Consider the following 26,626-nt stretch of genomic DNA (forward strand, 5'->3'; position numbering starts at 1 on the left):
ATGTTGTAACAAAAGGTTTGAATTACTTTTCTTCAGCTGCCAAAAAAACTAACAGAGGCATTTCGTTTTGGCCATAGTGAATACATGGAAATGCTGAGGCGTGTTCCCAAAAGATGGTTATCTTTTAACCTGCAGTTGAAAGGAACTTAAAACATTTTCCAGCTATTAGATGTTATTTTATAAATTAAAAAATTGATTCCCAAGTGCGATTTGCCAGGATCAAAAAGATCAAGATAATGAAGAGAGATTTTCAATGACTGTTGCTCATATTTACTTCATAATTGCTATATTGTTAATGACAGATTCATACAACTGCATGTACTAGAGGTATTGTAACTCATGACAATGTATTGATGAAAAGGTAAATAGCAATGAAGTGTGAGTAATTTACTTGGTCATATGTGCAACTGTTACATTAAAGCTCATCAAAGCGAAAGATATTTATTAGAAAAGAATTTCTAATTTTAATAGTTACTAACCTCTGAAATACCTGACTTTAAAGTTTGATTTCAACCAAATTAGGCATAGAGTCTCTTGGACCCTCCCCAGTTCTTCAGAAAGGGTACATTATAAAACTGTTAAAAGAACTGATTGTTAATTTTTTATTTGGGGAATAAACTGGGGAATATTTAGCTGTCTGTGATTCAATGATTTTGGTTTTTAATAGCCTGATACTCTTAAAACCTCTCAATTTCTTAGTATTTCTGTAATGCCTTATACCAAATTTTATTTCAGATATACTCTTGAGCAGAAACTTCACTTTCAACAGATTTGAGAAATAATTTTAGAAGTGATTTTTTAGGCCCTCAGATAAAAGCTAACTTAAATCACACATTTAGATGTGTAAAATGTGTAAAATGAAAGGGAAATATTTCAAAGCTAAACATTATGTAAAATAATACAATATATGATAAGCAATTAGTGTATTTAATTCTGATAGAAGTAAGGTCTGAGTAAAAGGAAACAGCATGGTGCGTGTTGTTTTTCCTTTAAAAGATGGTGCTTCTCCAACAAGTAGGATGGTTTGCAGGAGCACTAAATAGCTCCTCAGGTATGTTCTGACAGGGCCCAAACCCCAGCTCTCCCTCAAATGATTCTCGTGAAGAGCTTGGGAGTAACCGCCCTGCTCCATCGCTTTCTGCTGCTGTACAGTGCTTAACTTTGATGCCCAAAACCTGTTTGCTGAACTGGACACCTCTGGGGCTCAGTCAGGAAATATGACTTGGGCGAATAAAGAATCAACCAGAGTCTGGCTTTGATTTCAGGTCGATAGCAGTTTAATGTTAAATCCCTGGGGTTTCATTCACTGCAGGTTATTGTATTATTATTGTAATCTCTGTGCTTCGGCTCACTGCAGTATTATATTTTCTTGCTATATTTGATATCTTAATTCATGGTATTTTTGTGTACTGCACAAGGATTTGTCTTCCCACTTGAAAAACAACTCAATTTACAATTATACAATACCACAAAAAACCAGAAGTCACAAACATGATAAAATGGTACAAAATAATGATAAAAGCTTTTAGAAACACATGCCATAAAGTAATCAGAAACAATATATTTCAAAATCACCCACAAAAAAACTATCTCCCTGTCAAACCTTTATTTTATTCTAAACTAAGCAACATTAACAGCTGATTTTAAAAGTGCTAGAACAGATACTGTACTCAAGAAAGCCACATGTTCACTTACAGTGAGTTAAACATCAGCATCACCTTCCTGTCCAGGATGTAAATATATGGGAGACCTAATTTTCTTTGCCTTCTTTGAAATTGCTAGGATTTTAAAAAAAATTTTAAAACTCTTTATAGAGGCAGGGGGCACTTGTAGACTGGCCCAAGTATGTGCACTATCGAAAATGCATGTGAAAGTGTGAATAGCAAGATAATAATGTTTGTCTTTATGGTTCAAGAGAGTTAAACTGAAAGGTGGCTGCAAAGAATCTTGTGATACTGAGTGTTTGTGCAAGTAAACGGGATATGAAAATTAATTGTGGGTCACCACAAGTAATGGAATAAGAATAAATAATCAATCTTCTTTATATCTATATAGTCAGTGGCTCCAAATTAGCTAATACCTCTAAGGAAAATGATCTGAGAATGACTAGTGAGCTTCTTCTGGAAACTCACTAGCACTGAAAAATATCCAATATATTTTTCCCGTATTTCCTGTACTGACATTGCAGTCCACCAAGTTGTGTAGTGGTGGAACACAGGATCAATTTGTGGTTGATCTACTTGTTGTTTCCTTCAGGAGGAGAGTCGATAGACTAACATAATTGTCATTACAGTTTGAGAGGTTTCTTTAACATCCAGTAACTATTTCAAGAGCACTGTGTGTATATAAACAACCCCAGGGCTACTACAACAAATTGATATTTTGCTCACCAACACCAGACTAGTTCACTGCCTATGCATAGTGGAAAAGGAGACAGAGACAGCTACTTATCTCAATTTCCCTCAAGTGAAGTATTCTCAGTGCTTAACTAAGCAAGTTACTCACATGGCTTCATAAAACTCTCCTGACTCCAGCCGAATTTCTTCATAATCCTCCCAGCAATTCAATTTCAGATCTTCCAGGTGGTATGATACCCCCACCATGTACTGGAACTCCTGCCAGGAGGAAGAGCCAGGAAACACATGGGAAATATCTCTCATCAACACGACCCAGTTAACTATGTGCATCATCCTCATAATCCTAAGTTCAGCGCATTCCAGTGTTACAGAAAATGGAGAGGAATCTCAGGACGTGGAAATAAATATGGGCAGCCATATCAGGAGAGCTGAGCAGCATTACTGCCAAGCTCATCCACTGCTTGGTGCTGGAGGCTTTACCTCATCACACAGAGGCAGTGTCAGTTCAATGCCAGCCTAATAAAATCCAGGGCCTCATCCACCTCTCTCTCTGAACTGGATCAGAGCCTAAAAAGCGTGAAAGTGTCTCTTGAAATGAACAGCCACCCAAGAAGTCACTCTTTGTGTGAATCAACACACTTCAAATGCTGTGATTGAAAGTACTCTCATGAAATGAAATCTGAGTCCCAAAGTATAGCCCAATTCTTGGATTTTCAGAGTCTATGAATATGACATTTATATAGGATTCCCTCCCACGTATCATTAAGGATGGAGGGAGATGACTGTTCAAAATACTTTGGTTCCTATTTTATTTCATTTTATTTCAATATAATGCTTTGCTTCATATTTGCAACCCATATCATGGTTTTTTTCCCCTCACTTGCAAGTAGAAAGGTAAGGAGCCTTTTCAAGAACAGAATCACATTTCTAAATTTTGGCTTTTTTTCTGGGAACTCCAAAATTCAGGTAGGTAAAATCAGATTACTGACAGCAGAGGGCAACACAGACCTCATTAGTGAATAAAACCAAAAACATGTATTAAAAAATCATATCAGTGTTTTATTGTATCTGAGTATAAACCCCAGCAGCATCTATAGATTTGCTGTAGAGTCAAAATTCTGGAATTAGTAATCTCTTAAAAAATAATTTTGAATGCCTATGTGAAATACATGTGAAAGAAGAAAGCACTACAACAAAGGCAATGACAAATACCTTTACTTTGACTAAACTACCTTTAGATGTTTACTGCATAATCAGACATGTCCAGCAGACTTCATCATATCCACAAGCTATAACCCTGTGAAATGTTATATTTATTTTCTATAACTCTGTGTATACCAATAGCTCCACTTAGCATCCAAAAGACTCGCCGGTTATACCAAAAGTAATGCAGTACCATGTTGAAAACAAGAAGTTTTAAAATTTTGTTGTTGTTGTCTGCTAGCCTTAGGTCTGATAGTCATTTACCTTGTGTGTCACACTGCTTTTCCAAGCCGGGTTTACCCAAGAAGAACCATATCATTACTAAAGCTAAAGTTTAAAATCACATGAATGTAATTTATTTTTCATTCATCTTAAGGCTGAAAGGAGCATGGTGGGGCTCCCAGCCAAGCAGACAGATACCAAAGGAAGGCCATGTCCTGCACAGGGGCTACAGAACAGCATCATGGTGTCCCTTTCACCCCACAGCCGTGTCATATGCCAGATCCATGCCCAAAATAGCCGGCAGCCTCAGCGGAAACTGTGCGTGCCCTCACACCCGAGCCTGCACGGGAGAGAAGTTATTTCCACGGCTGCTGCCGAGTGCAGGGAGTGCTTTCACCCTGCGGCAGCCGCACAGCAGCCCACAGTGAATACACCTGCCCCGGTCATCCGACAGCACAATCACAGCATCAGCTGGCTTGGGAAAGAGCCCCGAGATCATCAAGTCCTGACCCAACACCACCCTGTCAACCAGACCATGGCACTGGGTGCAATGTCCAGACTGTCCTTAAACACCTCCAGGGACAGTGACTCTGCCACCTGCTTGGGCAGTCCATTCCAGCATCTAATCACTCTCTCTGAAGAAATTCTTCCTAGTGTCCAGTCTAAACCTTTCCTCGCACAACTTGAGTCTATATCCTCTCATCCTGTCACTTGCTGCGTGAGGAGAAGAAGCCGACACACAGCTGGCTACAATCTCCTGTCAGGTGGTTGTAGAGAGTGATAAGCTCACCCCTAAGCCTCCTTTTCTCCCGGCTAAACAACCTCCGCTCCCTCAGCCGCTTCTCGTAGGGCATATGCTCCCAACCCTTCGCCATCTCCGGCGCCCTTCTCTGGACACGCTCCAGCACCTCAGTGTCCTCCCCGGAGGCGCCCAGAAGTGGGCGCAGTAGTCGAGCTGGCCTCAGCGCTGCCGAGTACAGGGGAAGAATCGCTTCCCTGGTCCTGCTGCCCGCACTATTTCTGGTACAACGGGACGCGGTTTCTCCTTCCGGGGACACCCCGCTCCCGCAGCGGGGCTGCCGAGCCGGGTGTCCGGTAGCGGCGGGGCCAGGGCCCAGCGGCCCGGGCCGCAGCCGCGCGGAGATGGCGGCGGAGCCGGGAGCGGGCGGGCGGTGCCGTGTCGGGCCCCGCTGCTGAGGTGAGCGGCCGGCCCGGCTGCGGGGCGGGCGGGAGCAGCGCTGAGTGTTTCGCCGGGGGCAGCAGGAGTGCGGCTTCCCCGCCTCAGCAGTGCCCGGACAGCCGCCGCCTTTGCCTTGGCGCTGGCGGCGAGGTCGGGGGAGAAGTTGCAGGAGGCACGAACCGCCCAGCTGCTCCCCGGCCCTGCTTTGCCCTTCAGCGCGGCGCAGGCCCCGGCTGGCCCTCGGGACCGAGGGCAACGGGGAACAGCGGGAGCAGCGCCCTGAGAAGCGGGGGTTTTGTAGGTAGGGCCGTGTCTTCTTTTCCTCCTGCCCCAGGTGTGCGGCGCAACATTTCGCCCCTGAGCTGGACAGCGGCGGGTCAGAATTAAGCTAGAGAGGCCCAGGGATTTGTTACAGGAACGGTTATGAGGAGCCAGAGGAGGTTTAGGTTGGACATTAGGAAGAATTTCTTCACCGACAGGATTATTAGATGCTGGAATGGACTGCCCGGGGAGATGGTGGAGTCATCGTTCCTGGCGGTGTTTGAGGATGTGGCACTCAGTGCCATGGTCTGGCTGACAGGTGGCGTTCAGTCATAGGCTGGACTCAGCGATCTCAGGGATCTTTTCCAACCTAATTAATTCTGTGATTTTGTGAAGTTTTAATGAAGAATTTGGAGCAAAACACACAGAGTTAGCGTGCCCGTGGCATTCTGGATCGCAGTTAGAGTGTGCGCTGTCACCTGTGGCTGGCTTCGACGCCAAGCGAATGCCAGCTGCTTCCAAATACACACGGCTGGGCTGCTGCTCCCGGCTGCCCTAACTTCCCTTCCGATTTATATCGAAAGGGGCTGTAATTCCACTCACAGGAGAGGCTGACCTTGGAAGCTGCAGGATAGATATCTGTAATGGTGCTATTACGGGAATTCTTTATGTGTTTGTTATATTGGTCTCCATGCAGCATTAATGTCTTGATATAAGACATGTACTGGCATAAATATAGGAAGGTGTTAGAGTTTACGCTTTTAAATGTAGTATTATTTTAGTAGTTAAGTATATAAAAATCCATTTCATTTCAAGTGTATTTCACCCCTTGCTTGAACCAGTACATCGTGGTCTTTGATCAAGACTAAAGTGTTAAGAAATTATGTATTTACACGTTTAAGTGTTCATATTTTAGAATAAGGAATGTCAGCAGACACTAATAATATTTTACAAATACCATTTGTTTAAATCATCCTCTACCCATTCAGGATGGATGGCCTTTTCAGGAGCCTGCATGTATTCTCCTGCATACAAAGAATTTATTTTTAAAGGAAAAAAGTTCTATAATTTTTCAGTGGAAAAACCTTTAAAACATAAACAAAGTGATGTCTAATCCAAGTATGGCCCTGGCAATGGAATGACAAATAGAAATAGTATAGAGCCAAGACTTAACTAAAAAAATGAATGTTAAAGCAATGAAAAGACAGTGTTCATCTGACAAATGATGAAAAGCTTGCAGAAGTTCATAAAGCGTGTTTTTATTACTTATATGTTCCATTTTTATATGAATTCGCCAGCACAATTTTCCATAAAAAGACATTGCAAAGGAAACATTTACCTTTGTTTGTAGTGTGCTAGAATTGAGTTCCTTGCTAGCTGTATATGAATAAGAATATTCTTTAAAGTTATTTTGTCAAGGAAATGTGTTCAAGAGAAAGAATTGCTTATTCCTCTCCAAAACTATTCATATTTTCTTTCTAAAGTGTAAAGTAAAAAGATATGCTTTGGATGATGTGTCTTAAGTACATTTTTACTTTCTGATTAAGGCTTTTGTCTTCAAGACAGTCTATTTTGTTGGATTTCTATGCCAATGCAGAGCTCAGTGAAAGAAGGAAGTGTGATCCACCTCAGAAAATCTTTGTTTAGACTGAGGTTGTCCAGGTTTCAAATAGGTACATCTGCAAGAGGATATAAACAATATTTATAGAGACTGAAAAATAGATGGACACATAAGAAAGTTTGAAAAGATCTCTCACTTAAAAGCCAATGTTAAACCTGCAGCTCACAATATGTTCTTCTTTCCTGTAGGTTTAAAAACTGCTGATTCTCCTTGGGTAAATGAGCAAGAAATTTAAGATGAAATTACAAAATCGTGGAGGAAAGCTGTAAAGCCAAGAATGAACATGCAAGGTAACATCTTTTTGGCTAACCAGGGAAAGAATTTTCAGTCTTTTTTAGTTATAATAGAACACGTGAAAGTTTGAATTTTTTTTCATGTACTGGCTGCTAAAGCCAAGTTGTACATAATAATGTAACCTTTTATTTTCAAAAAGGTATAAACTTCTAATCATTTTGTCTGCAGTGGAGAGATGGGAAGACTAGAGGCTTACAACTTTAAAAGAAATGCAGAACAGTTTCCATTGTTTTTTTACTTCTAAGAGCATTATAGTGTATAAACCAGTCTCAGTGTACTGAGCATTTTGAATTATGATTTCCCAGTCTTTGGAGGGCAATGTTACAAATGCTTCTTGTGCAAAGACATTGAGTAGAGGAAGCAGAGCAGGTGAGTGATACAATCCCAGTGGTGTTGAAAGAGCACGGAAACATTTAATGAACTGAAACTGTCACCTATATAAGGCAATACAGTTAAAGTATGTTGGAGAAACTGACTTCTACTTGGAGATGTCACAGCCTTCCTGAATTTTTTTGGCTGGTTTGCTGTCTAAAGAGATTGGAAATATGAATATGAACGTTTGCATCCATCCACGTGAACAGTTAGGACACTAAACTATATTGCATAAAAGTATTTATTTAATAAACAATGACACAAATCTTCTTAAATCATATTTCTATTGCTAGGTATGTTTCTTGAGTGAGGAAGAATGTTTATAATATCCTCTTGCTGTGGGGAAAATAGTGAAACATTGTTCATGTTTTTGTTCATGTTGTGTGTCAGATTTAACAACAATTCTTTTTTGTTCTAAAATCTGTTATTGTTGGAAAACCATGAATGTTAGGAATTGAGGCAGTAATTTCACAAAGTGCAAATAACTTTTTCACACAGTGAAGTTTTGGTTAAGTACTAAGGCAGATGATATTAAAGTATTGAGATTAGTATTTTCTGCTTGGCTCAGCTTAAGTGTTGCTGTTCATGATAGAGACATATTGTGAAAATGCCAGATGTATTTCTAACAAGTTTGAATTTTTATGCAGATGATAAGCTGTACTCTTTAGCTTGCAGGAGACTCTGTGCAAAACTGTGCAGCTGCACCAAAAGCCTGAATCTCATGATAAACTTTACTGTAGCAGCTCAGCTTAATTAGTGCAAAATACATGTCACAATCTGCATTTCTACCATAGCTAGTCATGTCTGAGTCATATACTGAAGTTCTGTTCAGCACACTTCTTTTCCTTCATAGTCACTTGAGGCCAAAATGGGAGTCCATGTTTAGAAAATGTCCCCTATGTGTCAAAGGCCTGACTTTTGACCTGCTTGGGGCCCCAGCTAGTAACCTCATGCTGACAAGTAGTGGAAAGTGGCTGAGAGAAAAGGGATTCCTCTGCCAGCTTTGACAAGGCTTTGTCACAAAAATTTGCAAAAAGAGCTCCATAGAACATCTCTGTGACCTTATGCCCAAACTAGGAAATGGATTTTAGAATAAAGTTAGTTAATATTGAAAAATAATCTGGATGTACCCTTAGAGAAACCAGACAAGTGTTTCTTTTTGTGAAATGGTGCAGATTTTAAAGCAAATGGACACTCACTTTCTTTATACATAATTACCGCTAAAATGTTTGATGACAAATCTCTCAGAACTATTATATGCATTTTGGTATTGTCTCCTGAATCATAATGTATTAGAATATATTGTGAGTCTGTATATCTGTCCAATTGTGGAAGAAATTAGCTAATATTCCACTTGATACTTGTAATCTGTAACTTGTTAAAAGTAAAGTCTGTAAATTTTGTTAACAAGATCAACAATATCAATAAAAATAAATGTTTTATATCATATGAAATGGAAATGGAATGAAATGGAATATTGCATTACTTGCAATATTTTCAGTGTTTCAAGTAGTTAACTAATTCATTCAGTAGAAAAATTCACATGATTAAGGAAGAGAGGATATAGGAAAAACTAAAATATCTTCCCGTGTGAATCAGTTTTAATTAATTATTAAAAGGAGCCATTAGCAAGGTAATGTCTGCTGGGATGTGCATTCTCTCTAACATCAGCAGAGCATCCTAGAACTCAAAACAGCTTTAGCTGTTCGATTTGTAAAGTATTTTCTCATTTGGTTTTTGCCATGGAAAAAGTCAGGGTTTAATTCATCTGGTGTAGCTGTAATATATTGAACCTTTTCATAAGCTCTAGCTTACATACTGATGTCAAACGAAGCCAGTGGCTAAGCAGTCTGGTAAGGACAACAGCTTTTCCTATCTCATTAAATCCATGCATGTTTGATCTTATTAGAAAAATGTGCTGACAGCTCTGCATTGGGGTTGATCCCCGAGGCTTGAGAATTTCATTATGCGCTCTATTGATTGTTTTATCTTTTTTTTTTTTTTTTTTTTTTTTTTTTTTAAGAATATAAGAATTCAAATTTAATTAAAAATGGAGGGGGGGGCCTAGAAGAAGCAACTCCAAACAAGGAATAAAAATTGGCCTTGTAAAAGAGGATACTCTATGCACCTTCACATGAATGTGATATACTCTGACATCTCTCCTCTTCAAACTTGCTAATTTAGGAAGAAAGCTGTGAGAGAATATTTTCACAGAGAGAAGCACAGGGTTGAGACAGTATAGCTCCGGATGAGGTAAGAGTGCTGTAGTTCAAGCAGTCACTGATGTAAAAGATGCAGAACAAAGCTACTTCTCCATTTTCGTACTGTGTACTGCAGTGCTTCTGGATCTGTGAGTGAGAGGTGACTGTTGGTCAGTGAGGTGTCAGTGGTCATGGACAGCTGGAGACTATACTGTTGTATTGCCTCAGTTCTTATTGTATTCACTTAGCTTTATTCATGGGGCTATTCTTTGAAGATTAACTTCTGTCTACTTCTGAATTTTTTAAGTGTGGGAGACAGTCCTGTGGAGAGGCAGGAAGAGCTCTGATTTTTGCTGAGATGAAATAAAGGCTCCAATAAATGGTTTCTTGGCGACATTGTTGATACCTGTTCTCCCACTGTAGATAGGATGAAGAAATGTTTTTGGGGTTGGAGGCTGGCTGTGAGAATTCTCTGATTTCTGCTTAGGCTTTTGAATTTAAAATAGCATTTGGTAATTTTCATTGTTTATATGGGATTTAGGTTGCTCAAAGTTGATATTTCCAGGACTATGCTGTGCGCCATCTCTGCTATAGCATTAACTTTTTTTAACAGTGTTTGCAGAACATTTATTCCATCATTTATTCCATGGTTTAAACCCAGCCACCATCCAAGCCCCATGGAGCCTCTCATTCACAGCCCCATCAGTGAGACTGGGGAGAGAATTGGAAGGATAGAAAACTCATGGGTTGAGATAAACACAGTTTATTAGGAAAAGTAAAAGCTGCACACATAAGTAAAGCAAGACCAGGAATTCATTCGCTGCTTCCTATTGGCAGACGGGTGTTCAGTCATCTCCAGGAGAGCGGGGCCCTAGCACGTATAACAGTGACTTGGGAAGACAAACCACATCACTCCAAATGTGCCCCCCTTCCTTCTTCCCCCCACTTTATATACTGAGCATGATGTCAGAGGGTCTGGAACATCCCTTTGGTCAGCTGGGGTCACCTGTCCCATCTGTTTGTCCTCCCAGTCTCCCATGCCCCCCCCAGCTTCCTCACCAGCATGGCAGTAGCAAAGGCAGAAAAGGCCTTGGCTCTGTGTAAGCCCTGCTCAGCAAGAACAAAAATATCTCCATATTATCAGCCTGCATTCAGCACAAATCTAGAAAACAGCCCCATACCAGCTACTGTGAAGGAAATTAATTCTACCCCAACTGAAACCAGCACACACTATTAGGGGTTTTTGACTTCTGATCCTTGTCTGGGCTATGGTTGGGATTTTTTTTCAATTACATAGAATTTCTTGGAGAAAAGCTCATCTACAATGGAGGTTGGGATGAGGGAGATGAGGACAGGTGTTCAGCCTTCCAGCACATGCATACACACTTCCTTGGATGCATTCTGAGTTTGTCTTGGTTTTTCAGGGTTAGGACAAAATGAGCTATGGCTTTGTACAAGATAAGGTGTAAAGCAAAGACAAAGCATTTATCCCAAATGCTTTTGGAAAGGCCAGTATTTTTCCTGGGGACTGAATTTGTGTTTAACAGCCAGTGTCTCAGGCTGGTTTGCTGGTTGTTTTTTTCTTACTTAGACATTTTGCCGTTTAAAAATGTTATGATTCAACTTGGCATTATTACAGGATGGCCATATTTTAAACCTGAGGTAGCCTGATGTTTGTGTGTGTGGGGGGGGTTTATTATTTATTTTTGTTTGTTTTTGGTTTTTTGAGAAAACTGGCTTACAAGGTTTTTATTGATTGTCGTTGTTTATTTCTGTACACACAAGTGACTCATTATACTGTACAGTCAGAGTGAGAGCTCATAATGATTTGGCAAAAATGTGCCTCATCAGCACAGCGTTACAGAGTCTCATTGTAAATACGAGCCTTGTAACCTTCAGTGTACACTTGGAATTCAAACAGATGTTCTCATGCATATTTGGAAAATCATGGTGGTCAGGTGAAGTCCCTGGTGACTGGAAAAAGGGAAACATTCCTTCCATTTTTAAAAAGGGGAGAAAGAAAGATCCAGGGAACTATAGACTGGTGAGGCTCACCTCTATGCCTAGGAAGAGCCTCCTAGAAAATGTACTAAAGCACATAAAAGGAGGACAATTCAAGGTAGCCAACATAGCTTTACTAATGGCAAGCCATGCCTGACCAATTCGTGGTATTCTGTGATGGAGTAATAGCAAAGGTTGACAAGGGAAGACTGGCCGATGTCATCTATCTAGACTTCTGTAAGGCCTTTATTATAGTTCCACGTGATATCCTTATCTCCGGATTGGAGAGTCATGGATTTGATGGATGGAGCCATTCATATTCAGTGGATAAGGAGTTTGCTGGATGGATGCAGCCTGAGAGTTATGGTCAGTGGCTCTATGTCTAGGAAGAGGCTGGTGATGAATGGTGTCCCTCAGGACTCTCATGGGACTGGCACCCTTTAATATCTTCATCAGTGACATCAGCAGTGGGATTGGTACACCCTCAGCAAGTTCTCAGGTGACACAACAGCAGGACAGGATGCCACCCAGGTGACCCTGGACAAACCTGAGGAGTGGGCCCATGAGAACCTCATGAACTTCAACAAGTGCAAGTGCAAAGTGCTGCACCTGAGTCAGGGCAATCTCAGACATGAGCACAGACTGGGAGAAGTTGTCATTGAGAGCAGCCCTGCAGAGAAGGACTTGGGAGTTCCTGTGGATGAAAAGCTGGACATGACCCAACAGGGTGCACTTCCAGCCCAGAAAGCCCATGGCACCCTGCATCAGTAGCAGCATAGCCAGCAGGTCGAGGGAGGGGATTCTCCCACTCTTCTTTGCCCTCATGAGACCCCAGCAGGAGTGCTGCATCCAGCTCTGGGGTCCTCAGCACCAGAAAAACGTGGACTTGTTAGAGCAGGTCCAAAGGGGGACCACAAAGATGGTCAGAGAGCTGAGGCACCTCTCCCATGGAGGCACGCTGAGAGAGCTGGATTTGGTCAGCCTGGAGAAGAGGGGGCTCTGGGGAGGCCTTTCTGTGGCCTTCCAGTACCTTAAGGTGCTTATAAAAAAACAGGGAGAGGGACTTTTTATATGGGCAGATAGTACTGGACCAAATGTCAATGGGTTTAGATTGGAAGAGGGAAGATTTATATTAGATGTTAGGACGAAATTCTTTACACAGAGGGTAGTGAGTGACTGGTTGCCCAGAGAAGTTGTGGCTGCCCCATCCATGGGAATATTTAAGGCTGAATTGAATAGGGCTCTGAGCAACCTCGTCTAGTAAATGGCATCCCTGCCCATTGCAGGGGGGTTGGAACTAGGTGTTCTTTAAGGAACTCGGTATTCTTCCAGCCCGAACCATTCTGTGGCTTTGTCATCACTAAACTGAAATGCCCTGTGCAGTTGTGGGAGGGTTGAGGATGTTTGTTTTCTACAGCACAAAGTTACGACACTCTCAGTTTGTTTGTTCTTTTTCTTACGGGTCTACCTTAACAAAGATGCATGATTCATTTCGTAACTTAAGAACAAAACTAGCCTTTCTCAGATTTCTTGTCTCTTAGAATTAGGAGCACAGCAGAACAGTGCTGACTGAGTTCAATTCAGTTAATTTTATAAATACTTGCTCAGCAGCATTTGTCAAATTCCATTAAATCAGGTAGAAAAGCAGTCAAATTCCAAATTAAAAAAGTCAAAGCGCGGTGTACGGACAATAACTGGATAAGGTATATACTCTTCCCCTCCTGTCTGTAGCCCAGCATCTATGGACTGTGCACGATTTGTTTGCCAAAGTTAGGCAAATATGTACCTTAAAAATGTGAAGTCTCCTAAAGTTCATAGAGTAATTGTTTTACTTTTTTCTTCACAGGCTGGGGTTTCTCATGCACGTTTCAAAAGATTCCCTGGGTTTGCTGTGCCACAGCTCCCTCAAGTGGTAGAATAATTTTCCGTTTGGAATTGCAGCTTGATTTCTGTGACATGCATTTTCTTCAAAGGTTTTGGGGCTTCTTCCAGCTTACTGCTCTATCTTATTTATAGCAGAAACATCAGAGTTCAAAGAACAGGAGTCTGAGAAGGGAAGAACTCAGGCTTGCTATACTTGGGTTCCCAGTGAACTTTGGCTAGAAAATACACTGCAGTATTACCACTGCATCAGTAATTTCAAGTCTCTCCCTGTAGAACTGTGAAAAATGTGTTTTCTCCAGTTCTCTGACATAATCATGTTGTACCTTAATTAGGAAAGCAGAAAAGGTGATTGGCATTCAGACTTAATATGAAATGCAGTGCAGGTTCCCTAGTATTAATGAGCTTTGCTTCATCCTTTGAAAGAAGCCATGGTAGTAAAATGAACTGTTGGATTACTTTATATGTTCCTTATAAGTTTAGGAGCCTCTATTTAATTTTTGTTTGTGTAAAACAATGAGGTCTGTGTCAACCTTGGTGATAAATCTGGTCCTTACTTGATTTATAGGGCAACAAATGTACAAACAACTTTTTATTGTTTTCACCACACTTCCTTTGATTTGGAAACCGAGATGAAATTTATGCTTGAGTAGTTAGTGTAGTATTTTAGTAGTTGGTGTAATATTTCAGAAATATATATTGCTTTTTCACCTTGAAAAAATTTAAATTTTTTGTGAACTAAGTGCACACAACAAAGCCACGACCATTTCAGGAACATTTTCCTTGCAGAAACCTCTGATATGTCACTGATTATTACCTTTATTCAGTGGATTTTTTTGTACTGTCTATTTCTTACACTTCTCCTAATTACCAATGAATATCAGTCTCCATTAAAATACTTTTTCTGTTACTTTTACCTATGCTTTTTACATTTGAAGGGAGTCACTTCATTCTACCTCTTGGCTATAATTCGTACATTTTGAGAAAAGCATTTCCTCAGAAGTGATTGTTTTGACTTAAATATTAGTAGTGTATTAGGCAGTTTAATTTCCAAAATTATTTTTAAATAATTGTTTATAATTTGACGTCCATATTGTGATTTCAGTTTGTTTATTTAACTGCTGCCAAAACATTTACGAACTTGAATTTAATGTTGCATGAACTTGAAAAAGTCCATGCAGGACTAAGAAAATTTTAAATTTCTAATAAGTAATTTATTGGCTTAGTCTAAGAGCCTAAGGTAGAGCCTTGCCATGCTGGGGGGCTGTGGAGGGTGAGGTGGATAATGGTGAGCAAGCACCGTTACCATGAAGTAGGTGATAACCCACAGACTCTGCATATGGATCTTGCATATGGATCTGTTATGTACAGATCCTCAGCCTGCAGTATTGGAGAGGAAGTGTAGAAATATGCTTCCTCCTGCTGCTGAGGACTCCAGGACGGTGTAGATGAATGTAGACGAGAGATCTCTGAAGTTAGGTTTTAGAAGATGAGGTTTATTGTGAGGGATGTGGAGGCCTTGCTCTGAGCCGCTAGGCTGCAGCTTGTGGCAAGGCCTAGGAAGATGGGGGAAGGGAGAAGTAGGGAGAGGAAATTCCAAGAGAGGAAAGTCCTCAGGGAAGGGTGCAAGCAAAAAAAGAGCAAAGAGCAAAGAGACCGTCCAGCCCCCTTGGGACCCCTTATCAGGGGTCTTCAAGGTGGGCTGGAACAGGACTTGGGCCAATGGGGTTACAGATACCTGATACTTCAGGGGAGGGGTACATGTGTGGGATGGACCATACATTGGGGGTGAGACAGGACATTCCATTTGACCTCTGGGTCTGGCTGCAGGTAACCTTCAGATGGTCACATAACTGTTTTCCCAGAGATCCAGTATCTAATACATCTCAAACATCAAAACTTACTTTCAATTCTATCTCACCTACAGGTTTCTCATTCTCAGAATATAGGCAATCATATTTATAGGGTTTTTTGGCTTCCTCTTCCCCAACAAGGAAGCTTGCTATGATGCATAGTCCTTAATAAAAGATCCAGGTACCTCACCTTTGCCACAGGTTAGAAGTGACGAATTATCAGCAGAGGTTTGTGTGTGATAATTTCTTTGTGTGTCCATAGTCCTATATGCTAAATACTGAGAGTTCATGATTTCATCTTGCATTTAGATGAGTCTGTTTTATAGTGTGAGCATAATACAACACATAGATAGACACAAGATCTGAAGAAAATGTGGAGTATGCTGGAAGCAGAACTGATTCTAAGGCATAGGGCAGTCATACTGGCTTAACATCTGTCACCAACTCTGCCTTGGATTGCGTGGAAAACAGTACATCAACAAATAATAATTTTCCAATGTCAACTTCCTGGTATTCTGGAGACAGGGAACCGTTCTTGATTTTGTGAGGGCTCTCCTACATGAAAAAGCTCTTCTTTCTATTCATAGCCTCTGTGTAGCCTCTCCTGTAGCAGAACAAAGGAGTGAATGCACTCACATGTTCTTTTTAGTATGATGATGCAGAGAGCTCAACTTAAATATATGAAAACTGCATCCTGTTTCTCTGAGCTTCAAACTTCTTGATCTGTAATCACCATTATTAAAGTTTTGTAAGACAAGAGTGTTTAAATACAGCTTAAGGGAATGCTGAGAACATTTGCTGTGGAGGATGGGTTGGTTCTGTTTCTATAGAAAAAAGTGAAGTCTTACCCTCTCTGTCCTTTTCTTTTGTGGAGCTCTGCGGTCCTTCCTAAAGTTTGAACTTGTTTCTGTCATGCAAGATAAGTTAGCTGGTGGTGGTCATAGAAACAACAGAATGTGCAAATTACCCGGCTCTCCCTTCTCCACCCTTGTTCTCAGGAGTTTTCATCATGGAAACAGTGATGCTGCAAGAAACCAGTTTATGCGTTCCTTCCCATATGGATGTGTGTAGTTAGCTTTGTCTCTGTCAGGCAGATGATTTTTTCTGGAGTAGAATCAGGATGGATACAATTTCAGACAAAACACTGATTTTGTGCATGAGCTTAGAAGACTAACTGCAGAAAAGAACACAACCCTTAAAACACACCATTAATTTCTATATTTATTTCCCCTTTTCAGCAAGAAGAATAATAATGTTAGGAATATAAAAATTTTTTTTGCATGTGATTTTGCTATAACAATGCACTGAACGTTTTTTGGTCAAAGGCCTTGATGAAGAGGAATCAAAAGGAAATACTATTGAAACCATGAGATCCTGCATTCTGAAAGAACCCTTTGATTTTCCTGGATATGTGTCAGAATATATGGCAGCATGCTTTTATAATGCTACAGCTGCAAGAAAATATAGAGGGATCTGTCTTTAACCTTTAATAATTTTCAAAATTTGTAGATGTCAGTGTTTTGAAACTGTTTTGCAGGTGTCACTGTTTTTGAGCTGCCCCATCTTGTTAATCCATCTGTAATATGATGCCGGAGCTAGCGAGGGTAAGGGCAGCAGTGGGACCTCAGGTAAAAGTCACAACTCTGCCTTGCTTCTCTGATAGCTATAAGGAGAAACTTTTGAAAGAGATGTAGCCATGATCTCTTGTATAGCAAGTGAAAAGTTGAGGGTCATGTAGGAACCAGCATGGTGTTTTGGGCTTCTGTACACCATTTCGAGAAAATGGTGCGAAACCCAGTGATATATACAAATTAAATAGTGTAAAATAGCATAAAATGAAAAGAAGACCTTGTGTGAATATACAGAAGATGAATTACTGTCATAACTGCAGGAAAGGTGATGATCTTTTTTTTTTGTTTTCAGGTTTAAAAATGTCTGATCTGAAAAATATTGTACACAGAACCCATTGTATAGAAAAACTGCTGTCTGAGAACAATTTGCAAGATATTGAGGATCATCTTAAAGGACTTGAAGATGTTGATATGACTGTAGAATATCTTCAGGGGACAGAAGTTACCAAGGCTGTATATAGAGTACTCAAGAGCTGCCCTTCAGGAGAGTTGAAAAAGAAAGCAAAGCAGTTATTGTCAAGGTGGAAAGCACTTTACAAGAATAACTGTGCTCAGTCAGTGCAAGTTAAAAAGTCAGTTTCTGTGTATGTGAAAGAAGAAACTGAGTATCTCGGTGTAGTTCCTAAAGAGCAGTCACTGTCTGAAGGTCCATGTCAGCAGGAGGTATTAGATAGTACTAGTTCCAACATTTTGGTCCCATCACAAACTGTTAAAAATGCAGTATGTAACAATGCAGAAGGTGGTATGAATCAGCATCCTTCTTTTGAGGAACAGCACACTGTTCATGAAGATTCTAAATCTGTTGTTAGCGAAGCAAGTCTGCAGCAGGATCTGATGAGAGCTCTGAGGTGTAAATGTGTGGATCTTCTTTATAAAGCTTTGATTAGTTCTGCCAAAGATGAAGAAGAAACTGTTAAATGGCTAGAGTTAGCTAAAGAAATTGAAGAACATGTTTTTGCTCTTAATGCTAAAAACAATAAAAAGTACAAAAATTGCATCAGAAGTAAAATCTCTAACCTTAAGAACCCTAAAAGTTTTCACTTAAAACATAGCCTTTTTTCAGGAACTTTGAGCCCAAAGGCTTTTGCTGAGATGACGGTGATGGAAATGGCCAGCGATGAACTGAAACAACTCAGGGCTCTGTACACAAAATCATCTCTTCAGGAACATCAGCTTCCGCAGGTTATTAATGGCACACAGACAAACAAAATAAAGTGCAGACGCTGTGAAAAATTTGATTGCACTGTCACTATGATTGCCAGAGGAACTCTCTTTCTTCCAGCTTGGGTGCGAAACACAAATCCAGATGAACAAATGTTGACTTACGTTATTTGTAATGAATGTGGAGAACAGTGGTATCACAGCAGATGGATTTGTTTGTAATGCTATCCCTCCTTAATAAGGGACTTGGAAAAGCCTATGAGAACATACCTCTGTTGACACTGTAATTTTAAATTCTGTGCTGATAGTATGTGGGTGCTGCCACTAAAAACTGCTAAATTGGTTTTAAAAAACTGCTAATGTATTTTTAAAGATGGCTCGAATGAATCTTACATGTTTTTGAGTAGTGCGAATATGTGAAGAAATAAAAAGTTAAAGGGGAAAAAATGGTTACACTGTATCTGAGTGGAATATTTGCTAGTAAATCCATTAAAATTATTCCAAGTTCTGAGTTTTTTCCTGAAGGGACTGGATACTTGGAAATTGTTTTTAACTTTAGGAGGAGTTCTTTCACAGAACATAAGTTTCATTTACAGTAAACAAACTGTTTCCAGAACTGCAGTTCACATACTCGCATGTATTGCAGAATGTTCAGCATGGATTCACTCCTTAACTAAATCTAACTAAATCACATTTTGTGAGCAAGTGTTAGATTATTAAGTTGTTTGAGTGGTGATTTCTAATAGGGAAAAAAGAAACTAAAAGTAGAGCATTAAAGGGGGTAGAAAGCCGCTGGCAAATGAAAGCAAGAATGAAATTCTGCTTTAGTGTTTTTAGCTATTAGAAGGAAAGCAGTTGTGACAATCTATCAGTATGCAGGCCAGATTTACAATGTAAGATAGTGTGTCCTGCTTCTGGGAAGAAATTGGTGCAGGATCAGACGATGGATTGTTTCAGAAAATTATGTAAAAATGTATATTATTGGATTTATGTTTATTTAATAAATAAAATTAATAGTAGTTAATAACTTTTTTGAGTAGATGTTCTCTCTTGGACACCTGTCCTGAACTGAGAAAATGAATATTTTTATATAGTGCACATTACCCATAAACAACGAATAAAAGGAAATCCAATAGCCGAAGTTTTTATACATATTTTTGTTCAAAAGTCAATAGCATTCTCACTGATTGTTTACTAGAACTATTTATTAAAAAAAAAAAAAAAAAAAATTGTTCTCACTCAAGTACGAGACCTATATCTTACAAATGCATTTAGCACTTCGAAGTAAAATGTATCAGCAGAACAGGGAAAACTGCTGAGTATTTGCAGGAGGAATTGAGGACAGTTCTGCACCCATCTGACTGTGACACAGCTGAGGCTGGTCAGCTCCTCTGGGCTGAGTTTCATGACCCCTCAGAGAAAGGAGCTGGAGGCAAGAGAGGAGGAAATAGGTATTGGTGAGCTAAATGCCAGCCAAAACTGAAAGACAGGCCTTTATCTGTATGTGGGGAAAAGTATGCATAATGTGATATTGCAAAGAGACACTTAAACTGTTCTACTGAAAAAAAAAAAAAGAAAAATCTTTCCATTCTGTGAGGGGCTAATAATTACATTTCAGCAGCATTACTTAGATTTTTATCATGTAAAATGGGATTTGGGGGAATTGCACTGATGTAAAATACACATTAAAGCTTTAGGCCGGATCCCCAGTGTTCAACTGGGTAACCAAGGAGTTTCTATCTGGCATTCCTTCCCAGCCCTTACTTGTGTGCTGGAATTGATGCTTACCAGTAGTCCTGCTTAAGTGGCAGTACTTTTGTGTAAAGTATTACGGTTAGCTTTCAGTGAAACTACAGGAAAACAAACACTCCTGTTTTAGTGGATCACAGCAAGCACAGGATTGTGTGCAGTCATTTTGAAGGTCATGGTCCTGTTGAGGAGAGCTTTCTGCCAGCATTGTGCTGTGTCAGAACACCATGTAGCAGAAGACTTTATTTTAGCTGTGAACAATGTATAAATAATTTCTGCCTGCAGTTGGTTTTGAAGGCATTCCAGTAATGTAGAGCTCATCCAAGTTTTATCTTGGCAAAGGGAAATATTACAAGGCATGGAGGGTGTTTCTGACAGAATATAGTTCAAGGGTAAAATTTGCATCTTAACACTGACTACATTTGTGACATAATCTGTAAATCATTTTCTTTTGAACTAAATCAAAATCACTAACTGTGTAACTGTGAAGGCTTAAAATATTTGACTGGCTAAGATTATATACTTTGTCTCAAAATGTCTTTAAAAAGCCAGTTTACAACTACATAGTATGTACAGCAGCAGGAGGGTGTAGATCACTGGAGTAAAGGGAGTAGAGTCCAGAAACAAAAGAAAAGCTTTGAAAAGTGAGATTCTTTTATATTGTTGAAATCTTTGTTTGTTGGTTTGGTTTGGTTTGGTTTTGGTTCATTCCAGGTGAGGAAAAAAAAATAAATCTCCAAACTTTTTTAAGCTGAGACAATTAATTTGGGTATAATGTTTAGCATGTCTGTGCTGCTACTCCCACAAGAGTGTGCCATCAGAGGTGATCCCCACACACATAGTACAAATATGTGCTGAACAAGGCTAAAGTCTGTATTTGTCTCCATGGGGTTTTCCAGAGATGCAGTAAATTCAACTCCATCTTGAACCCTGTGATTTAACGGCAGCAATAAGGTGTTAAACATAAATTGCCTTCCAAGATCAAGCAGCCTGTAGCTGCAGAACTTGTGATACATATCTTAAAAAGATAAGAGCTGAACTAACAATTTCACACAATTTTCAATGTAAAAACAAAGAGACTATTCTATATCTGAAGTGCTCTATTAATTGTAGTCAATGTCAATCTCTTAACACCAGTAACAAAACTCCTTCTGGTTCCTGGAGATCCCCTGCCAGATCCAATTCCATCTGTTCTGACGAGTGCCTTTTCTATCATATCCCTCTTACTGTGCACTTTTTAGGGAGGTACTTAGCTGCCATTTGTTGTTTATAACTCTTTCTTATTTTCAAAACCAAAAGGAAATGTATGCTGTTAATTTTTCATTTAAAGTGTGTTCCTTTCCTTCTGCTGTGCTATCTACATTTACTACTATAGCAAAGAACTGCAACTCTTTAAACGAAAAAACAGCTCTTTTTTGTGCCAAGAAGGAATGTTAGCTGGTAACAGGCTGTGGTTAAAGAGCAAATATGTTGAATTACAGTGTTTCAGGGAGTCTTCAGGGTGTAATGGCCCAATTCACTGACTGCCTGGAAGATAAGGATAGAAACAAGAGCACTTTGATAATTTCTTGGATTGCTTGGGAGCTGGCTTGCTTGGGAGCTGGCTTGCTGCATTCTGGTATTAACAGAGCCATAAAGGCAGATGACTTCATATCCCCTTATTTTGTACTCCTGTAATTCAGCCAAGAGGTGACAAAGTCATGTTTTATTGAGGCCATGTCATCACTTGCCAAGATGGAACATAGTCTCCTTGCCAGCTACAGATGGTAAAAAGTATTATTCCTAAGCTCTTATTTATTGTAAGAGAACTTTGCTGATACAGGATTTCCCCCTACTCAACACAAAAAAAGTTGCCCTTTATTTGCCATTGGATGTTTTTTGTGCTGCTCTCTGACATGGCATAACAACCCTTCATGAATACACCTCTGTGAACAAAATCCTTAATGTGCAAAGTCAGCTGTCAGATGAAGGTGCATGTGAGGGAGCAGCAAGGGTGGGTTGCTTCACAGGGGGAGGTGAGCCAGGGATGGATGGTGGGTCACAAGGCATGCAGGGACAGTGGCTTCAGTTGGAAGGGTCACTGGCTGGCAGCACCCAAACAAGAGCAAGGCGGGTCCGGTGACAATAATGTGCCAAAACTCCAGTGAGAAACAGGCAAGTCTGGGGATGTGCTGTTGGATGGAGATTGGTGCACAAGGTGGGGTGCAGGAACAGGGCCACCAGGCTTGTACAGAGCCAAAATGGGGCTCTTGCTGGCAGTGGGAATCTGAAGCAGCTGTCCCCACCAGCACTGTCCCAGCCCTGCTGGCCTCACACTGGGATGGTCAAACAGCAGCCTCAGACAGGGACAGCCCCACAGCAGCCACCATTGGGACTCTGCCTGTCTGCAGAATTTAAACAGAAGTGATTTTGGTGTACTTGTTTCAAACTGTGTCCTAGCTGGGGATGTTCTGTCTGACCTCAGGACTGGCTGGTGTGCTTCATGTGACCAGCCCTATCAGAGGCATTATTTGTTCTACAATTTGTGTTGTTTCATAGCAGCTGATGGGTTTGTTACATATATCGTATGTAACAGAGAGGACACAGGGAAAGGGGCCTTCAGTTTGTGATCCTCAAGCAGTCATGCATGTGTATTAACCATGAGAGTAAAACCTATGATGCTCCATTATACCTATAAAATCATAAGCATAGTAGCCATGGTTACACCATGGTTCTTTTCTGGTTTTTTTATATGTTCCCGTGTGAAGGAAATAAAAATACATCTCATCTGAGAAGTTCAAGAATTTTGTTTCTAAATAGAACTTGAAAAAATGAGATATCTGGACAAGCTGAAGAACTGGGTTGAAGTGGATTCTCATGAGGATCATTGAGGCCAAGTACAAGATGCTGTACTTGGGTCAGGGCAATCCCTGGTGTCAGTACAGGCTGGGAGTTGAATGGATTGAGCCCTGAGGAGAAGGACTTGGGGATGTTGGTGGATGAGAGGCTGGACATGAGCTGGCAATATGAACTTGCAGCCCAGAAAGAATCAAAAGCAGCGCGGGCAGCAGGTTCGGGGAGGTGGCCCTGCTCCTCTAGTTTGTGCTCATGAGACTCCAGCTGCAGTCCTGCATCCAGCTCTGGGGTCTCCAGCACAGGAAGGACATGGACCAGGTCCAGAGGAGGCCACCAAGATGATCAGAGGGCAGGAGCCTCTGATCCTCTTCTATGGGGAAAGGATGAGACAGCTAGGGTGGTTCAGTCCGGAGAAGAGAAGACTGTGAAGACCTCATCGAAGCCTTCCAGGACCTAAAAAAGGGCTTATATGAAAGATGGGGACAGACTTTAACAGGGCCTGTTCCAGTAAGATGAGAAAGGAGCATAGATCCAGACTGGACAGACTGACTATATTCAGGCGAGGAATTTGGCTTTTTACAGCAGGGGTGATGAACCGTACAACAGGTTGCTCAGATTGATGGTGGCAGGGCTCTGAGCAATCTCTAGTTGAGGATGTCGCTGCTCATTGCAGGGTGATTGGACTAGATGACATTTAAAGGTCCCTTCCAAGCCAAACTATCCTGTAATTCTAAATTTCCTCACATGTATCCAATGTGTTTCAAAACAAAATCCAGTGTTGTTTCAAAACAAAAACATGGTAGCTTCTCCCCAAAACGTATTAAGTGCAAAATAGAGTAATTATTTCCTTCACATCTAAATACAGCTTTTTCTTCTTTATAAATCTTAAAATAATGCCATAACTGATCAGAACTTATATACCTTAGAATTACCATGATTTTAAGTGCACTTTCCTACCTCTCCAGCACTTATATTCTATTCTTAAATTGGATTAAAGCAGATTCCAGGAAAAAAAAACACTTAAAAATTTTTGAAGTCCATCTTTGTTAGATAAAAATGGGCCTGGTATCATCAGATTTGCCTCTAGCATGGCCTGCCTTTTAATAATTCTGTTCCTCTCAGTAGGAGACATCTCCTTTTGATGATACAGAGATCTTGTTTTCCATTCCTTGGGCCGTGTTGATGTCTGATCCAAAACAAGACAACTCTACAAGTGGCAATTCCAGTCTGATTGCATCTGCCTTATGATCAGAAGCATGTGATGACTGCTTGAGCAAATGGGTGTACTTAGGCCTGTCATCACCTATTCCTCCTGATTGTGTGGGAACCTCTTTAATTTCTTGGGTTTTTTTCATTTTAATTATACTTTGCCCTCGTGAGGAGGTTTGTAAGAGCACAGGAAAGACTCTTATCACTCTCCTTTGGCTTTTTTTCCCTTTGATCTTGTTTAAACAGTCAAGTTGGCGTTATTCTGAATTACTACAGGAAAAAGAAAAAAACAACAAAAAAACCCCAAGCGCCTGGCTACTTTTTAAAAATAGCGTGCTTTGTATTTTGATGAATTCCTTCATTGACAAAAGCACAGTTTTAAATGTTTCTACTTGCAAAGTGAAGCTGCCTTACAATTGCGAGTTTGCATTGCTTGCAGTGTGGAGCACATTGAGACTACTGCCTTTAATAACTGACCGGCAAATACTTTAAAAAGGCATTTCCGGGCTTAATAATGCAGGGCATTCTAGAGCAAGGAAAAGTCTTATCTTTTCCAGTGGGACGCTCTCAGACGGCGCACGATAGTAACCGATGAGAGATGGCCCTCGATGGCCCTTTCCGGCCCTCGTCTGCCTGTGGGCACAATCGTTCCCGTTGTCCGCTGTCCCCCCGTGTTCCCGTTGTTCCCACTGTTCCCGTTGTTCCCACTGTTCCCGTTGTTCCCATTCCCGCACCTCTCCGCATGTCCGTGCTCAGCAGCTCCCCCCGTTCCCGCTGTTCCCATTCCCGCACCTCTCCGCATGTCCGGGCTGAGCAGCTCCCCCCGTTCCCATTGCTCCCGCACCTCCCCGCAGGTCCGGGTTCAGCAGCTCCCCCCCCGTTCCCGTTATTCCCGCTGTTCCCGCCGGTCCGGGCTGAGCAGCTCCCCCCGTTCCCGTTGTTCCCCCCGTTCCCGTTGTTCCCGCTGTTCCCGCCGGTCCGGGCTGAGCAGCTCCCCCCGTTCCCGTTGTTCCCCCCGTTCCCGTTATTCCCGCTGTTCCCGCCGGTCCGGGCTGAGCAGCTCCCCCCGTTCCCGTTGTTCCCCCCGTTCCCGTTGTTCCCCCCGTTCCCGTTATTCCCGCTGTTCCCGCCGGTCCGGGCTGAGCAGCTCCCCCCGTTCCCGTGGGGCGTGGCCTCTGCCTGGTGGGCGGGGCCAGTGTCACGTGGTGCCCGGTCCCGCCCCCCCGGCCCGTCCGCCATGTTCGTTCCTTCCGCAGGGCCCGGTGGCGGTGGCGCAGCCCGGGACCGGGACTGGCGGCAGGAGCGGCCACAGCCCCTTTCTGCGGGCAGGGATCGGCCTCCCCAGCGCGCCCGGGAGCGGCGGCGGTTCCCTTCCCGCGGTCTGGAGCCGAATCAGGTTGCGTTATTTTCCTTTCCCTTGTTGCCGCGTTCCCCGCTCGCTCCCCCGGCGCTGTCTGGGATCTCCGGTGTTCCCTGGCGCAGCCTCCGGGGAGCGGGAGGGCAGCCCCGGCCGGGCCCGCGGTGGGAGAGGGCCTTGGGCGCTCCCCAGAGCCGGTGCGGGCGGCGGGAAGTGGCGCGATCCGGGATCCCGTGACTCCGGGCAGGCGGTGGCTCCTTTGGGAAGCGGTCGTCGACTCCGCAGCGCTTCCTCACGTCCGAGAGACATCGGCGGTCTGTCAGCGTGAAACTCGGCTTCGTACCTGTGTCCTCAACACGATTCGGATGAGGAGCACAAGAAGTATTAAAGCTGCTTTTTCTGTGTGCTTGAAACGGGCTGCCCAGGGAGGTGGTGGAGTCACCGTCCCTGGAGGTGTTAGGGAAGGACTGGACGTGGCACTCGGTGCCGTGGGCTTGTTCACAGGGTGGTGTTCGACCGTAGGTTGGTCTCGGTGACCTCAGAGGTCTTTTCCCACCTAATGGATTCTGTGCGGGATAGGGGCCGCCTGCTCAGCGGGCCCTTGGATTTCAGTTCTTCTTTTAGGAAGCAGTGACTCGGCTCAGCCGTTCTGCAGGGCCGGGGGAGTTCCCGGTGGCGGCAGGTGGCTCTGCGGACTCAGGTGTGGCCGTGGCTGGGGAGGGCAGGGACAGGGATGGGCCAGGATTGGGAATCGCTTACGTCTGGGTGGTTACCGGGCTGCTCTTGGTGTGAGTCCGTGTTACGTGTAACTTGTGCAAAACTATTGAGCAGATAACAGAATAGTGCAAGAAAAATAGTTTAAGAACCTCTATTAGTGGCCTTTATAGCAAGGTTACATATAACTAGATTATATAGAGAGCATTTAAGTTTAATTAACTTGGGTGGGACAGTCAAATAGGGAACTTCTTAGCAAAGTTTCGTTCAGGAATTGAAATGCTTGTCTGCAGATAACTGTCATGCAGCCTCCCATCCTACATGTTGTTTTCCTTTTTGTCCACAATAATTTACAGCTACACTAAATAAGCATGTGGGTTTTATTTGTCTTTACTTTTAAAGGGTTGTGCAATACTGAAGTTGTCGGAGCTTGCTTTTTTTAGAGCAAGGGTGGCTGTGTGTGCCTGGGGTTTTTTTTGTTTGTTTTTTTCAAAGTGTTTTTCCATGACTTTCAGTAGCTTCGA

General features: G+C 41.9%; 2 protein-coding genes across 5 annotated transcripts in view; both read left to right on the forward strand.

Moving 5' to 3' along the window:
• Positions 1-4,946: 4,946 nt before the first annotated feature.
• RAB9A (RAB9A, member RAS oncogene family) overlaps positions 4,947-26,626 on the forward strand; it is a 29,560-nt gene continuing 7,880 nt past the window's right edge. Inside the window, exons 1-2 of one of the 3 annotated variants that reach the window (XM_058419541.1) lie at positions 4,947-4,980; positions 7,033-7,134. The gene's annotated coding sequence lies outside the window, so the exon portion shown is untranslated. Of the gene's footprint in view, positions 4,981-7,032; positions 7,135-25,268; positions 25,428-25,617; positions 25,770-26,626 lie in introns of those variants that run through there. The other 2 variants (XM_040056586.2, XM_040056585.2) reach the window with 2 other exon arrangements.
• On the forward strand, positions 7,031-18,695 carry TCEANC (transcription elongation factor A N-terminal and central domain containing). 2 transcript variants are annotated; one of them, XM_040056573.2, is made up of 2 exons: positions 7,031-7,134; positions 17,370-18,695. In XM_040056573.2, the coding sequence occupies exons 1-2, from the start codon at positions 7,122-7,124 to the stop codon at positions 18,458-18,460; spliced, it is 1,104 nt and encodes a 367-aa protein (XP_039912507.1). In that variant the 5' UTR covers positions 7,031-7,121; the 3' UTR covers positions 18,461-18,695. The 2 variants fall into 2 exon arrangements, with proteins under 2 accessions (XP_039912507.1, XP_039912510.1); XM_040056576.2 differs by lacking the exon at positions 7,031-7,134 and adding an exon at positions 16,995-17,074.

The sequence above is a fragment of the Hirundo rustica genome, chromosome 2, assembly GCF_015227805.2.
Source record: "Hirundo rustica isolate bHirRus1 chromosome 2, bHirRus1.pri.v3, whole genome shotgun sequence".
In the NCBI taxonomy this organism is placed as follows: Eukaryota; Metazoa; Chordata; class Aves; order Passeriformes; family Hirundinidae; genus Hirundo; species Hirundo rustica.